This window comes from Diabrotica virgifera, chromosome 2 (genome assembly GCF_917563875.1).
Source record: "Diabrotica virgifera virgifera chromosome 2, PGI_DIABVI_V3a".
In the NCBI taxonomy this organism is placed as follows: domain Eukaryota; kingdom Metazoa; phylum Arthropoda; class Insecta; order Coleoptera; family Chrysomelidae; genus Diabrotica; species Diabrotica virgifera.
Window position 1 is genome coordinate 275,018,190 of NC_065444.1, and position 17,232 is coordinate 275,035,421.

Consider the following 17,232-nt stretch of genomic DNA (forward strand, 5'->3'; position numbering starts at 1 on the left):
ATGTGACCTCACAATCCTTTTATTTTCTGCTGGCAAACTAAACGTCAGCTGAAATCGTTGCTAGCAAGTAGACTAGTTTTTTAATCTGAATTTGTTAAGCAAAGCATAGGTTATTTACATTTGAATTTGACACTTCGTGAATGTCAAACTAAATTTTAAATTAAGTATTAATAAAATATCAATGACATTTGATATAGTGAATTTAATTATTATATAAAATAAATAAGATGTCCAAAAATACAATTTGAGTATATTTTAAAAGCAATAATTTATTAACAATTTTAAAAAGGTTTATACGAGTATACGGCCTCCCCTCTAATGGGAGTACCTAATGATAAATGGACTGTTCCATTTGTTATGAAATGAAAATTGTTATTATAGTCGGTTCGCTAAACTCAGACACAACTGGCTAGTGATTTTAGTAGGTAATTTTTTTGTTTTTTACCAATTTTGCCAAAATTGGCAAAATTACTAATTATTTAGTAATTTTTGCTTTTGCCAAATTGGCAAATTTACTGAATAAAATCACTAGCCAGTTGTGTTTGAGTTTAGCGAACCGACTACCTATATGAAATGTTGTTTAAAATAAAAAAATATGGTCTGATATTTGCAATTAAATTCTTCTAATAGAAAAAAATATTTAAAGATTTTTCTCAAATTATGGATACCAACAACATTTTCATTTTATTTTTAATTTGACGAAGAAAAGTTATTCTTTATAAAAAGCTCTTCATGGTCTAAGATTTATGATGCAACCATCATATATCAAATTTTATTTATTTTATACGAAGTATATAAAAAATATGAATTTCGATCAAGAGTAAAGTACCTATTTAGTTCACAATATTTAAATTAGAATGATATATTTGCACATTAAAAAATAATTTTTAATTCTATACAACTTTTCTTAATAGCAATTTTTCATATTATGAATTAAAATACGCAAATAAACAAAGTTTTCGTTATTATAATGCTCGTATTTTCAGCTTGTTTTATCTGGATAGAAATATTTTTTTTGTTATGGAGTTTATAGTTAACAGTTTTGTATATTAACCCTTAAACGCCCAAGGGTGGGTAAAAAATGTCCACCTAATGCGTACTCCCTTGTAACATATTTATTACGTTTTTAAATTTTTTTCAAAAATTACTAATTGTTAAAAAGACGGCCCTTTATCGAATGTTAATTTGGCCCTACCGATAGTGTTTTTAAAAATAAAAGTAATATCTTGAGTTAAATATGGGTGGGCATAAAAATACACCCTTGGTAAAACTTGTTACTAAAGGTTTCTATATAATTTCTCGTTGGTAGGAACATAATCCATAGAATTATCGACGTATAATTACATAATCGACATAATTATCCGCCAATGAGGAAGCTTAAAGGAAGAATGTGGAGAAAATCGACAAATATGAATTACTGGCTTTTACTGGTATGTTAATTTTAATGTACATTGTAATTTTGTTGTAAGGTTTGTAAATTGTTTATATTAATATTTTAAAAGATGCTGTGTTTAATGAGCATAAGATTCTTAAGTTTATTCCATTTCCAACAACTCTCAATAAATATATTAGCTATTTTCGAGGTGGACATTTTTTACCCAACCTTGGGCGTACATGGAACCTAAAAAAGGTTGGGCGATTAAGGGTTAACCCCGTTTTCATCATTATTCATCTCAGTTTCAATAGATTCCATAGTGTAAATTGTATTTAAATGGAAAAAGACTTAACATTTTTTATAATAATAATAATCCTATGTATATAGTTTTCTCACTTTATTTGCAGGTAAAGTATTAAAGGCGTGTACAAAATAAATTATTAAACTGTTACAAGATTCTGTTAACAAGCAAAATTAAAAAAGAAATGTTTTGAGAATCTTAACAAATTCTACATCTTCTGTTTCTTCGATTTCAATTATTAATGCTTCTGAGAACGGCAAAATAGGACCACGAAGATTTTATTATCTGAAAACAAAGTAACAATTATTTACAGGTATTTAAGTCAAATTTTATTTAATAATTTAGTTACTCAACTGTTAATTTGTAAATATGTATATAAAATTTTTTTTTTGTTAAAATTTAATTTTTACCATATACAGTATGTCCCTGTAAGTTGTATTCATATGGAAAACTTTTTTATTATTAATTTTACGAAAAAAACTTATTCTTTATAAAAAGCTCTGCATGGTCCAAAACCTAAGATTTAACCATCAAATATCAAATTTTTTGAATATTATACGGGGTATGTCAAAAAGTTTGAATTTCACTCAAGAGTAAAGTAGCTTTATTTTTCACAATATTGAAAATTGCTATTATGAAAAGTTGTTTGGAATTAAAAACTATATTCTAGTATCCAATTACATCCTTCTAATTGAAATTTTTTTTTTGAAAAGTTATGGATAACTAACATTATTTTCAGTTATTTTAATTCAGATAACTTTTATTATTAATTTTACGAAAAAAAGTGATTCTTAATAAAAAGTTCTGCATGGTCTAAAATCTAAAATACAATAATCTTTTGTCACATTTTATCAATTTTATACGAGGTATGTCAAAAAATATGAATTTCGCTCAAGAGTAAAATACGTTTATTTTTCACAATATCGAAAATTGTTATTATGAAAAGTTATTTAGAAATAAAAATTATGTTTCAGTATGTAATTACATCCTTCTAATTGAAATATTCTGAACTATAACGGTACTTTACTTTTGATCTAAATTTATCTATTTTGACATACCTCGTATAAAATTGATAAAATTTGATATAAGATGGTTGTATTTTAAGTTTTAGACCATCCAGAATTTTTTATTAGGAATCACTTTTTTTCGTAAAATTAATAATAAAAGGGTTATCACAATTGAAATAACGAAAAAATAATGGTAGTTATCCATAACTTCCCAAAAAAAAATTTTTCAATTAGAAGGATGTAATTGCGTATTAGAATATAGTTTTTAATTCCAAACAACTTTTCATAATAGCAATTTCCAATATTACGAAAAATAAAGCTACTTTACTCTTGAGTGAAATTCAAACTTTTTGACATACCTCGTATAATATTCAAAAAATTTGATATTTGATGGTTAAATCTTAGGTTTTGGACCATGCAGAGCTTTTTATAAAGAATAACTTTTTTTCGTAAAATTAATAATAAAAAAGTTTTCCATATGGATACAACTTACAGGGACATACTGTATATTTTATATATTCTATAACATTTTTGTCCACTATCGTAAATATTCCGAGCTATAATAATATTGTTTTATTTTTTTTTTCAAATTCCTAATAGCTATAGAAAACGTATAATATTTTCTTTCTGTAAGGTTTAAAACAAAAGGCCATATTATGTAAAAAACTTCCATTTATGTGACAGCGAATGTCAGATAAAACATGATATTATAAGACGTGACAGCTTGAGAGTACGTTGGTAGAAATTTAATATTTTTCAATTCTGATATTTAAGTTATAGGATCCTTTAAGTGTTGTGTTTTTGTAGATTCTTATAGTAGAGCCATATTTAAAATATGATATGTAAATGTTAATGACAAAAAAAAGTAATTTTGATCTGTAGGTGAATTTGAGTTGTATTTTTTAGGAGTCGGTAACATTGCAATAACTTTCAAGTCGGTCAACACTACAAAAAAAATATTTTTTTGTTTTTATCTTTGAATCTTTTAATCATTGAATTGAATTAATTAAAATAAAAAATTATAACAAATTGGATACATGATAGGAACGTAGGTATGCAAAAACAATGAGAACGTCTTAACAATAAAATACTTAATTTAAAATTCATTAAAATAAAAGATTTTGGTTTTCTTGGATTAAACCAGTCTTAGTTTTTAATAAAAGTGTTGTCCCATGTTATACAGTTAGACCAAGGCGCATCTGTAAAAATATTAGTACATTTGGACGTTGATAGGTAACTCATATTTTTTTCAGAAATTGCTTGAAAATAACTCAAATTCCTTCAAATAGAATAATATTTGAAGGAAAAATGTCAAAAAATGAAGGATAAATTCGATTTTTTTCTTCGTTTTTTGATTATAACTTTGAAAGTATTTATTTCTAAGAAAAGTTGTACTAACATAAAAGTTGCACAATTAAATTTTCTACAATATAGAATTCGTTAAAAATTTAAACTTGTAAAAAAATTTAAAATTGTTACCCTTGTTGCAAAATAGCAATAATTGCGAAAAAACGATAAAAAATAAGTATTCGCATTTTACGTTTTTCAACCATTTATGCTACACTTAGGACCTTCATATTTCACCCAGAAAAACTATATGATATAAGAAAACAATACTGTGAATTTCAATAAGATCGGTTAAATAGATTTTGCAAAATAAATTTTGGAGTCCAGCTTCCGTAAAAAAAATTTATTTTTTCAAAATCATGCAGGACTGAATATAAAGCAGGCAGCAAGTTTATTTTTTTTACTATAGAAGAATACCGTACCTTTCATTTGCAATTTGCAAAATTAAAATCGGTTAACAACTACGGCGTCAGGAATTTTTTTAAATACACATTTTTTTTGGTGCTAAGCGCAGGACAGCGGATAGTTTGCTCTGATTGGGCATTCCAATGACCTTTGATAATGATTGTCAAATTTTAATTTTTAGTACATTTCGATATAAATAAATCAATTTATTTATTGCAAAATAAAAACACATACTCTGTCCTTGGAAATAACACTTTTTTGGCAAAAACTTTCTCTGTTCATATATTTTAAGTTAGAGAATAAAAGTTTATTATTTTTAAACATATATTTTAAACTGTTTAAACAATATTTCACAAACAATAATCAAATTAGTTTGATTCTTGTGGAATTAAAATATTAAAATACAACAAAATATAGAGTAAGAAAATAATATATTAGATAAAGATTGGAAGAAATTTTGGTGGAAATCAACTTGTGTGAATCGAACACCGCTGTCCTGCGCGTAGCACCAAAAATGAATGTTGATTAAAAAAAATTACTGACGGCGTGGTAGTTAATGGATTTTAATTTTAAAAGTTGCAAATGAAAGGTACGATATTTTTCTATACGTAAAAAAATTTCAACTTCCTATCTGCTTTATTTCAGTCCTGCAACGGTTTCAAAAAATGATTTTTTTTTTGCAAAAAGTGGGTTGCAAAATTTATTTTGCAAAATCTATTGCACCGATATTAATGAAATCTACAGTATTGTTTTACCATATTATATAGTTTTCTTGGGTAAAATATGAAGGTCCTAAGTGTAGAATAAATGATTGAAAAACGTTAAATGCAAATACTTGTTTTTTATGGTTTTTTTCGCAATTAGTGCTATTTTTCGGTCACATCATGAGGAACAGTGAAAGATATGGACTGCTGCAACTGGTCTTACAGGGAAAAGTAGAGGGAAAGCGAGGACCAGGAAGGCGAAGGATTTCGAAAATCTACGTACGTGGAGGATGAAAAATCTACGTACGTGGTTCAACACAACCACTACAAATCTTTTCAGAGCAGCAGTGTGCAAAGTGCGGATTGCCATGATGGTCGCCAACATCCGAAACGGATAGGCACTACAAGAAGAAGAAGTGCTATGTTGCAACAAGGTTGACAATTTTTAAAATTTCTAACCAATCCTATATTATAGGAAATTTAATTACGCAACTTTTATATCAGTACAACTTTTTTCGAAAGTGAATACTTTGAAAGTTATAATCAAAAAACGAAGAAAATAATCGAAATTTTCCTTAATTTTTTGACATTTTGATTATTTAAACAAAGTTCCGGACATTTTTGAGTGGGAGGATAACCCAATTATCATTATAGGAGTTAATTCCAAGAAATTTCTGCAAAAAAATATAAGTCACCTCTCAACGTCCATCTCAAAACAGATGCGCCCTGGACTAAGTTTCGTCCAATATAGTGAAATTCTCATACTTACTGTTACAAAACAGGATAAGTTCAGAGTAAAAATGCTTCCGGCGAGAATTTTGATGTCCACCTGACTTCGTGTCATAAAATATAATAAATTTTTCTTAAATTCTTCAGACGAATTTTCCCAAGAACAATGATAGGCTGAGTAAGTTAATTTAGTGCTCTAAAAAATGTAAATATTTGTCTCAATATTAAAACTGACAGAGAAAACTAATAGGTCTGGATCCCGCGTATGAAAAAAAAGTTGATTAATAGCAAGCTGAAAATTTGTTAATAGCTTAAGGGTGTCTAGTCGGATAAACTTTGATATATGGGAACACTGTAACAGGGGCAGTTTTTCTTGTGGAACAGGTTAAAAATTTGGAACGGTCAGACCACGAAAACGGCACATTTATTTATTTTGTCATACAGAACAGACTTAAACTCTCCGAACAGAGATTAAACTCTCATGCAAAAATCAGACTGCTACTTATCACCTGTCATAATTCCTGTCATTTAACATATTCTACATGTTCCATTCATTAAAACGCCCATTTGGTGATAAATAGTAGTCTGATTTTTGCATGAGAGTTTAATCTCTGTTCGGAGAGTTTAAGTCTGTTCTGTCGGACAAAATACATGTGCCGTTTTCGTGGTCTGACCGTTCCAAATTTTTAACCTGTTCCACAATTAAAACTTCCCCTGTTACAGTGTTCCCATATATCAAAGTTTGTCCGACTAGAGACCCTTAAGCTATTAACAAATTTTCAGGTTGCTATTGATCAACTTTTTTTTCAGACGCGGGATCCAGGCCTATATTGATATTATATGAAAACGTGAAAACGGTAAATGAATGTTAAACTAAAGGATAGAATTTCAGCAACTATTGGTGTGATCATCATTAACTCTTTGTTTGTTCACTGCTGGACATAATATATCTCTCTCTTCCAACGTGTTTGAGAACGACATCTGCTTCGGTAGGCATCATCTCTTGGTCTCCTTACCAGTATCCGTTTTGTCCATCTATCCTATCAGCTATTAGCACAATATCGTCTACAAACCTCAGATGGCAAAGTTTTTCTCCGTTTATGTTTATGACCCAAGATAGAATTGTGTGGAGAAATGCAATTAGGGAAGCCGAACTTGCATAGGAATAAGGCAAAGAGAATGATGATGATGATGTTTATGCCCATTGTCGGTCAGTTTTGCCGTTCTACTTATACAGTGCGTTCATAAAGTGTGGTAACGTCTATAATCTCATGACTTAACTATTTTCAGAGTTAAAGATTCGATAGGTCGATTTTTTTTAAATTATGATTTTTTGACGTATATCCCATAATAGTGACGTTACCGATTCGGGCGTGATGACGTCACCGATGATTTTTTTAAATGGGAATAGGTGTCGTGTGGTAGCTTATTTCAAAGGTTATTTAATTCTGTATTCAGTGATATGAACATTAACATCATTATTTATACAAAATGGCCAAAAAAAATAATTTTTTAATTAAATTAATTGCTGCAGAAAGAAGAATATAATATTATGTAATTTATTTAACTCAAAATACATTTTACTGCTGCCAAAAAAGAGAAAAAAATGTTTATTTGATCAATAAACATTGCTTTTAGCTTAAATTTAATGTTCAAACTGCCAAGAGGGAGGTGTGTGGCTGTTTGACATTTAATTTAAGCGAAAAGCAATATTCATTTATGAAATAAAAATTTTTGTATATTTTCTGGCATCAGTAAAATGTATTTTGAGTTAAATAAATTACATGCATTCTTCTTTTTGCGTCAACTAATTTAATACAAAAATAATTTGTTGGCCACCCAGTATAAATAATGATGTTATTGTTTATATTACTGAATAGAGAATTTAATCACCTTTCAAATGAGCTACCAAAGGACCCCTATTCCCATTTAAAAAAATCATCAATTACGTCATCACGCCCAAATCGATGACGTCACTATTATGGGATATACGTCAAAAAATCATAATTTAAAAAAATAAAAATCGACCTGCTGGAGCTTTAACTCTGAAAATAATTAAGTCATGATATAATAGACCGTTTTCACACTTTATGAAAGCACTGTATATTCCTAAATTATATTTTACTATTTCTGCGAAATGGTATATCAATAAAAAAAGTAAATAGATTTTATAACATTTTTTTATAGCCATTTTAGAGTTAATATAAATATCGCAATTAATACATATCGTTAGTTACCATGAAAGTTTACCTGCAACATAACTTCGTTTCCATAATAACAAACTAGATATACTTCAAGAAGCATGCAACATTGGTAGCCAGACATTGAGAAAAAGTGAACACTACCAACTGATGCCTACAAAAGTCATCATATTCTTATTTTGCGGTTTATTGTTTTTAAAAAAATAACTCACCAAGGCCATCTCAAACATGGTGATACATATAAGAACCACGCTGCCGACAAACTGCGCTAAGACAACGTTTGAAAACACATTTTGATATTCGTAATTAAATCTGTAATAAATAAATTATTAAAAAGAGCGATTAGTTTAAAACAAAAAACATATTTTATATTCAAACTGCGCTAACACCATTTAAAAACATATTTTGGTTTTAGTCATGTTAATAAAAAACTATGTAAAGGTAGAGCATTCACATGTTGCTGGAGGCAGTCCATTGCCATCGACTATGTCACACTATTTTATTGAATAAAGGAAATGAAAATGTAGTATGTCAAAGTGTGTAAATAATTTATTTCTTTAGCTGAGCGCTTTCGACATAAACGTCATCATCGGAGCTAATGCTAAAATAAAAAAAGAGATCTTGTAAGAAAAGGAAGTACAAAACTCTTTTTTTACTTACGTCAAATAGTAAAGTACCGCCACATTGAGGTGTAATAATGTTCATCTTATGAATAGGACTTTTTATCGATTGTCATTTGTTTCGAGCTCCTGTCATATGTTGTATAATCTGTGTATACTATTAATATACACGGATTATACGACATATGACAGAAGCTCGAAACCAATGACTGTGAATGAAAAGCCCTATATAAATATGATTTTTGATTGCAAATGCTAACTGCTTTGTCCTCCGTACAACACCAAACAGTAAAAAACAGAAAAAGCGGCCACGTACACGTTGCATAAACACATAATAGCTATTTGTATAACAAGGGAGGAAAGTGCTACTTTTCCTCCCGAGAATGAAGTTTACTGTTTACAGTAATCATTCAAGGGAGGAAAAGGCACTTTACTCCCATGTTATACATATGGTTTTTCCACCTTCCTCAAATAAAAAGTCATTTTTTCATTTTTACTTAATTTATTTATGTAACTAAGGTACAATATAACTGTCAACTGTCAAATATAAGTCAAATTATTAATGTAAACATTGTTAAATCAAAATAACAATTTACTGTTTTTTACCATTCTGCAAAATACAGGGTGTTTTATAAATAAACGTTAAAATGTATAGATACTTACGTAATAGAAAATAGATATTCTACAGGGCGTCAATAAGTTACATTTCATAAATAAAATACCATGACGTCACTTTTACTTTTCCTCCCTAGGGAGGAAAATTACAACTTTGCTCCCTACAATCAGGTCCGGAAAAGTATACTTTCGGTAGAGGTAGGTGGAAAAAACTTTTTTCATGGTATGGGTGTAGGTATCACCCATTCATTCTTGGCCTAGTAGAGACAGCTGACTGACAAAGTCGGATATTCAAATCTGCTTTTATCTGTTCTGCGTTGACGTTTGACAGCTGACGTTAAAATATAAATATTTTTAACATATTGAAAGGAAAAATTGAAAATTTTTACAATGAAATTGATAAGGAAATGTACCTTAGATGTTTATACTAATCAACTTTCATGTTATCAATTAATTTATTAGTTGATTAGTACAAACATCTAAGGTACATTTGGAGAGAGACATGAGGTATACAAGGTACAAGGAAATGTACCTTAGATGTTTGTACTAATCAACTTTCATGTTATCAATTAATTTACTAGTTGATTAGTACAGCATCTAAGGTACATTTCCTTATCAATTTCATTGGAAAAATTTTCAATTTTTCCGTTAAATATGTTAAAAATATTCATATTTTAACGTCAGCTGTCAAACGTCAACGCAGAACAGATAAAATCAGATTTGAATATCCGACTTTGTCAGTCAGCTGTCTCTACTAGGCCAATAATGGATGGGTGATACCTACACCCATACCATGAAAAAAGTTTTTATGTGTTTGTGCAACGTGTATGTGGCCGTTTTTTCTGTTTTTTACTGTTTATTGGTGTTGTATCATTATAAATTATAATATGTTATTAAAAATCATATTTATATTCATAAGATGCACATGATTACACCTCAATGTGGCGGTAATACTTTTTTACTATTTGCCGTAAGTAAAAAAAAAGAGTTTTGTGCTTCTTTTTCTTACAAAATCTCTTTTTTTATTTTAGCATTAGCTCCGATGATGACGTTTATGTCGAAAGCGCTCAGCTAAAGAAATAAATTATTTACACACTTTGACATACTACATTTTCATTTTCTTTATTCATTCAAGTGTGTACAAACTTATCAGTCTTTCAACTACTATTTTACTGTATTTATTATGTAGTTCGAACATTTAACCCAATCAATGTTTAGCATTGTGGCTATTTTGCAAGGACACGGGTTCACTGATGATGGACTGATAAATCCGAAAACTTTTTGAACAATGAATGTACTCCTTTTTGATTTTTTAGAATTTAAATTCTTCATTAAAAAACTTTTATACCAACTACACCAGGGAGTTTTTACTTCACGTTAAGTTATTTAACTAGTTGGCACACAGCTAACGTTCGGGAACTGTCCCGTTTTATTTAGTCATTAGATTTACAATAAATAAAATAATAAAACCTTATCAGTTTAATCGTCATCATCATCATCTAGCCGTTATTGCCCACTGCTAAACATAGACTTCCTCCAAGTTTGTCCATCTCTCCCTGTCTTGAGCTACCATCATCCTGTTCCCGGCAGTTCTCTTTACATCGTCACTTAAGCGCATTGGTGGTCGACCTCTGTTGAGTTTGTCCGAACGCGCTTGACCACCTGTCTTTCGGTGTTCTTGCCACATGGGCTGCCCGTCTCTATTTCTACTGTCTTTGTCTCCTTGTGATTCTTAGCATGGCTCCCTCTATGACCCTCTGGGTCACTCTTAGATTTTCTTTATTGTTAGAGCCTTTGCTCCGTATGCTATCACTGGAAATACGCACTGTTCATACAATTTTCTCTTCAGACATATAGGCATCTATTTTTTACGTATTTTCCCTAGCTTACCAAACGCTGCCCAGCCTAAAACTCTTCTGCGCTTTATCTCGTGTATTTGGTTCTTATTTCCAATTTGTATCTCGTGTCCAAGGTATTTATACCAACGAACTGTCAACACTGATGGAATGGCCTCGTCCCATTCAAACAGTGAAGCGAGATTGACTGCAATTAGCAACATACAAGAGAGAGACCCTAGAGAGACAGATAATTTTTCAGATAAAATTTGCTATAACTACCACCAGAGTTGCCAGATGTGATTTTATAAAAACCCCACTTAGAAACTGAAATTCCCTCAAATCACCCAAATTATAATTTTTGTCGCATTTTAATAAATTAGTAATCAAATGTAGAGAACAGTAAACCAAAATTATACTACTTATCAACAGAGGGCCCTGGAAATAGTTCATAGGTCCTATCTTCTTCGATTATATGAGAGTATAATATACAGTTCTATGTGTACATTCGCAAATTTAATTTCCCATGACCCCTTAAAATCTTCCATAATTTTCACCCCAAAAAATCTCCCAACCATTTCTGCTTAGAGAAGTTCCCCTATACGCTTTCAAATTACCCCAAAATTGTGGGAAAATACCACAATCTGGCATCCCTGACGTACCTGACTAGCAGTGTTAATTTGTTTGTTTACGAAAGATGGCGATTATCTTCCCTTCTTTACCTGAGTATCTCTATCTCATCCTGAAGTCATTAAGTTCGATTTTTGGCGATTCCGTCAGTATTGACAGTTCGTTGATTTATACACATGTTTCTATTATGTCGACGTCGTCTATTCTGATGTTTTGTGCAACCACTAAATTCGTCATTGTTTACTGCTCGTGATACATTTTCTAATAAAAATTAAAGTAAAATAATTAAATTAGAAGGATATTATCTTACCTTAGAATATTCCTGTGTTGCACTATGCAGTCGATTAATTTTTGATTCATTATCTTTTGTAAGTCCGGGGAAACTTCACCTTTATCGCCAAAATTTTTAAAGGTTACTCCCAATTCTGCTTCTGAAAAGTTTCGAATATTTTCTAAAGAATCATTCAGGATTGTGAGCTCTGCAGCCACTACCATTATTAAAGCTAAAACAAAGACAAGCATTATTTGAAGAGCGTAGGTGCAAAATTTAGGACTGAAACAGAAATCTTGAAAAAACTAATAATTATTTTTGAAAAATTTAAACGCAGGATGAAAGATTACATTATTATTAAGTGCCGAAAGTCCCTTAGAATAAACAAGAAGGTTCTTTTGAGTGAAATATTTGAAATTAAAAATCACACTCAATTTTCTCGGCTCTTGGTAATAATTTAATTACCTATATTATTCTGCGTTTAAATTTTTCAAATATACATATTAGTTTTCTCAGGATTGGAAAAAAGAATGAATGCATTTAAAAAGCATTTGCCTGAAATTTTGCGCCTACTCTCTTAATGTTAATTTGACAAATAGTTTTTAATATTTAACTCCAGCTTACATGAATTTCGTGTATTTTGATATAAGAATTAACCAAAAATTTAAAAAGACCACGGAATGTGTGAATACGATTTATAGGTATAATTAAAAAATCATTAATTTGTATGGTTAAATATTACGTAATATACAGGGTGCAACAAAAATACAGGTCATAAATTAAACCACATATTCTGGGACCAAAAATAGTTCGAATGAACCTAACTTACCTTAGTACAAATATGCACACAAAAAAAGTTACAGCCCTTTGAAGTTACAAAATGAAAATCGATTTTTTCGAATATATCGAAAACTATTAGAAATTTTTTGTTGAAAATGGACAAGTGACATTCTTATGGCAAGAACATCTTAAAGAAAAATTATAGTGAAATTTGTACACCCCATAAAAATTTTATGGGGGTTTTGTTCCCTTAAACCCCCCCAAACTTTTGTGTCCGTTTCAAATAAATTATTATTCTGGTGCCATTAGTTAAATTAAATATTTTTAAAACTTTTTTGCCTCTTAGTATTGTTTTGATAAGGCAGTTTTTATCGAGTTGCGGCTTCTTTTTTATATGTTTACATAAAAATTGTATGAGGGTTTTGTTCCTTTAAACCCCCCAAATGTTTGTATACGTTCCAATTAAACTATTACTGCGGTACCATTAGTTAAACACAGTGTTTTTAAAACTTTTTTGCCTCTTTGTATTTTTTTGATAAAGCATCTTTTATCGAGATGTGGCTTCTTTTTTAATATGGTTCAAAATATACCTGAAAATGTAAATCATAAATAAATTTTCATATTATTACAAAGTCTCCATAATCGTACTTTACCATATACAAATATGTGGTGGATTTGAAAAATATTTAAATACCTCGATAAAAACTGACTTTTGGAAAAAGTACTAAAAGACAAAAAAGTTTTTAAAAACTTGTGTTTAACTAATGGCGCTACAATAATAATTAAATTGAAACGTACACAAAAGTTTGGGGGGGTTTAAAGGAACCAAACCCCCATAAAATTTTTATGGGGTGTCCAAATTTCATTATAATTTTTTTTTTAAATACTACCGCCATAACAATACCACATGTCCATTTTTAATAAAAAATCTCTAATAGTTTTCGATATATTGGAAAAAATCGATTTTCATTTTGTAACTTCAAAGGGCTGTAACTTTTTTTCCGTGCACATTTGTACTAAGGTAAGTTATGTTCAATCAAACTATTTTAGGTCCCAGAATACGCGATTAAATTTATGACCTGTATTTTTGTTACACCCTGTATAAAGCGTAACAGAAGAAATCACTAATAAAACGGATTTATTAAATCATAAGGCATCCATGTAAAATAAAACACTTTTGCGAGCAGGTCAAATGGATCGTGTGATTTGAACCTCGTCAAGATACTTATTAACTCCGAACAGTGTGGGATCGTCATTATCATGCATAAATGTTGCGTCGTCTCCAAGAATAACCTCATCATCATCAACTTGGTGCTACAGCCCATAGAGTGCCGCGACCTTCTCAAGCTTTCTACGCCATTATGATCTGTCCCTTGTTTGCATTTTCCAGTTGCCGACTCCTATCTTCTCGGAATCTTGTGTTACCCCGTCCATCCACCTCAACTTTGGTCTACCCCGTCTTCTCAATCCCACGGGTTGAGCTGTTAGAATCTTTTTATCATGTTCGATTCAGGGACCCGGGCTACATGTCCTGCCCACAGGCGGTTTAGCTTAATTACAGTGATAATATCTCTTCCACCATACGTATGCTTGTAGATATTTTGCAGTTCAAAGTTATATCTACGCCTCCATATTCCGTTCTTAGAGACTGCTCCGAATATCTTGCGTAGCACTTTTCTTTCAAAAATCGATAGAGCGGATTCATCTGTTTTACTTAGCGTCCATGCCTCTGATCCATATGTGAGAACGGGGACTATCAATGTTCTATACAGCCTTATACAGAGTTTTTTGAGACAGACGTATGTTAGCTAAGTACTTTGATAGACTATGATAACACCTGTTTGCAATTCTTATTCGTCTTTTTATTTCCCGTGATGTGTTATTATTGGGGTTAACCGATGTCCCTAGATATATGAACTCTGACCGCTTCGAAGTTTTGGTCATTGGTGATTAGATCTGCGTAAACATTTCCAACTCTTGTGTTTGTGTTTTGTTTTGATTTATATGTAACCCCATTTGTTCTGCTGCTGCTACTAGATCGGTTATGATTTCCGCATTTCTCGCCCTGGTTCTTGTTATAATGTCCACGTCGTCTGCATATGCTAGAATTTGGACTGATCTATTAAATATTGTTCCCTGCTATCTAAATTAACGTCTCATACAACTTTTTCTAAGGCAACAATAAAAAGCTGACACGCCAGCGCATCTCCCTGCATTAACCCCCTATGTATTTCAAATGGGGTTGACGAGTCGTTTTCAATTTTTACTGCTGATAGCATCATTGCCATTGTCACTTTTATTAAACATATGAGTTTTTTTTTGGAATTCCTAACTCATTCATAGCGTTATAAAGACTTGGTCTGAAGACACTGTCATATTATGCCGTTTTAATATCGACAAAGATATGGACATAGATATGGAATACTGCCTGATATTCTCGTAGAAAAGTAGGTGTTCACGGGAAAGCATCGGTCCAGTTACTCTAGTACAAGAAGTTAAAATAGCAGCATATAGTCGTCTCCTAACTGTCCATTCAACGTTTAGATTTTTCATTTCTTGCAGATGGTTTCAGGTTTTTTACAAGTCAGACATTTATTCTCCCAATTCTTTAAAGGTGCTGGTATTTAAAAGAAAGGTTTTCAAAATAATATTTGGCAGTCACAAAGACGAAATAAGAGGAAATTAGAGAAGACGAAGCAATGCTGAATTGGTGCTGTATGATAGTGAAAACATGCTCAGAAATATAACAGCTAACTGGATAAGATCCGAAGGTGATCTGGTAAGATCAGAGGACAAAATAGTTCTTTTACAGAGAGCGGATGGTAGATGATCAGAAGATCGTCCCAAGGAATACAGATTTATATAGATTGTGCTAATCGAAGCACAACATCATAGAATATATGATATGGAGCATCTGTGGACACGGCTCAGATTCACCCCGAGATCTGAGGCCAGTCAAGAATATGACGCCTTTGTTTATAGTTTATTATTATCTCGTGGTTTAAATTCTACAACTTATCATATTTTACTTCAATTTTATTAAAGCAATAAAAATTTCTGAACAAAAAAAAAGAAGAATGGAGAACTCATGGGGAGGCCTTTGTCCAGAAGTAGATGCAAAGAGGCTGAAAAAGAAGAAGACTAATAAAAATTTACTTACCTGAAAGCAGTGTATCTACAGCGATATTGCAAATACCGTTAAACCAAGCCCCTATAATCAAAAATATGTAAGCAATGGCAAAATTAATTTTATTTGATAAATCAAAAGGGAACCATCCTGCTAGTGGTAATCTTATTTCCTCCTCTAATAAAGGATATATACCCCAACACCAACAGGTAAGCGTGCACATGCTCCAAAATCTGCAAAACAATATTTAAATTACAATGTAATATTTTTCTATACACCCCCAACTCGAATGATTACAGTTTTTTCATTGATGCCACATTCAAAGTCCAAGCTTCCATTCCGTAAAACAAAGTCTAGAAAACGTAGCTCCTACCCAACCTTAATCTTAGCTCTAACTTGATCTTTTGTGCAAAGCACTTTTCTCATTCTGTTAAAATTCGCTCTAACTTTTTCTATTCTGATTTTAATTTCCTGAATCTTTTGTGAAGTTGATCATTGTTTCAAGATACTATGCATATTGGTCTACTCGTTCGACATTGGTTTCGTTTATGAGGAGATTATTTGGGTTTTAGATATTCTCATAAATGTTGTCTTCTTGTTGTTGTCTCTGAAAATCTTCAATATGTTCGGCTAAGATGACGGTGTCATCCGCATATCTAATATTGTTAGTGGGATCTCCATTTACCTTTATTCCAGCTGCTTCACCCTTAAGAGGATTTTTAGGATCTGTTCCGAATTGGCATTAGAAAGAACTGGTGAGAGTACGCATCTTTGTCACCCCACGCCTAATTTAATTTTCTCTGACAGCTGTTCGTGCGAAATCTGGTGCCCTTAAAGAAAAGGGGTAGACTAATGTTAAGCTAGTAGTTAGTAGGTTGCTTCTTTAAAATCCAAAAAGTCTTTTATTATTTCGGCAGTTTATGCTATTTTATGTCAGAGGTTTTTTCTTTCAGTTGACTAGTTTGACTCTAGCACTAATCGAGTAACGAGTATACATGAATATAATTATTCCAAGTACAGTGGAACCCCGATAAGTCGGTCTTCGATAACCCGGAAGTCCGGCTAACCCGGACCGATTTTCATCAGACAAAGCAAACATTTTTTCACTTTGACTGAGTTTTTTAGCAAGAAATAAACAATACTGTATACAACTGTACGTAATTTGGACGTACTGTGCATATGTACAGTGTCCGCCAAAATAAACAGTACCGAATATCGAAAAATATATTTATGAATTGATTTTTATAATACACTCTGGGCCAACATTAACCGGCCACCTTAAAAA

General features: G+C 31.2%; 1 protein-coding gene across 1 annotated transcript; it reads right to left on the reverse strand.

Annotated features, from left to right (window-relative positions):
- Positions 1 to 1,806: 1,806 nt before the first annotated feature.
- Positions 1,807 to 16,373, reverse strand: LOC126880986 (odorant receptor Or1-like). Its single transcript, XM_050645068.1, has 6 exons — positions 16,321 to 16,373; positions 15,981 to 16,180; positions 12,080 to 12,272; positions 8,282 to 8,381; positions 5,909 to 6,064; positions 1,807 to 1,961 (listed from the first exon to the last, which is right to left on the reverse strand). Exons 1-6 carry the CDS (start codon positions 16,371 to 16,373, stop codon positions 1,908 to 1,910), a joined length of 756 nt encoding a protein of 251 aa, XP_050501025.1. The 3' UTR covers positions 1,807 to 1,907.
- Positions 16,374 to 17,232: the final 859 nt, after the last annotated feature.

Excerpts from the sequence above, each read along its gene's own strand:
- LOC126880986 (XM_050645068.1), bottom strand. The coding sequence starts at position 16,373 with ATGAGAAAAGTGCTTTGCACAAAAGATCAAGTTAGAGCTAAGATTAAG. Across the intron at positions 16,181-16,320 it reads AGAGCTAAGATTAAGGTTGG|ATTTTGGAGCATGTGCACGC; the intron begins GTAGGAGCTACG and ends ATTGTTTTGCAG. Across the intron at positions 1,962-5,908 it reads ACTTATCCTGTTTTGTAACA|ATAATAAAATCTTCGTGGTC; the intron begins GTAAGTATGAGA and ends CTTTGTTTTCAG.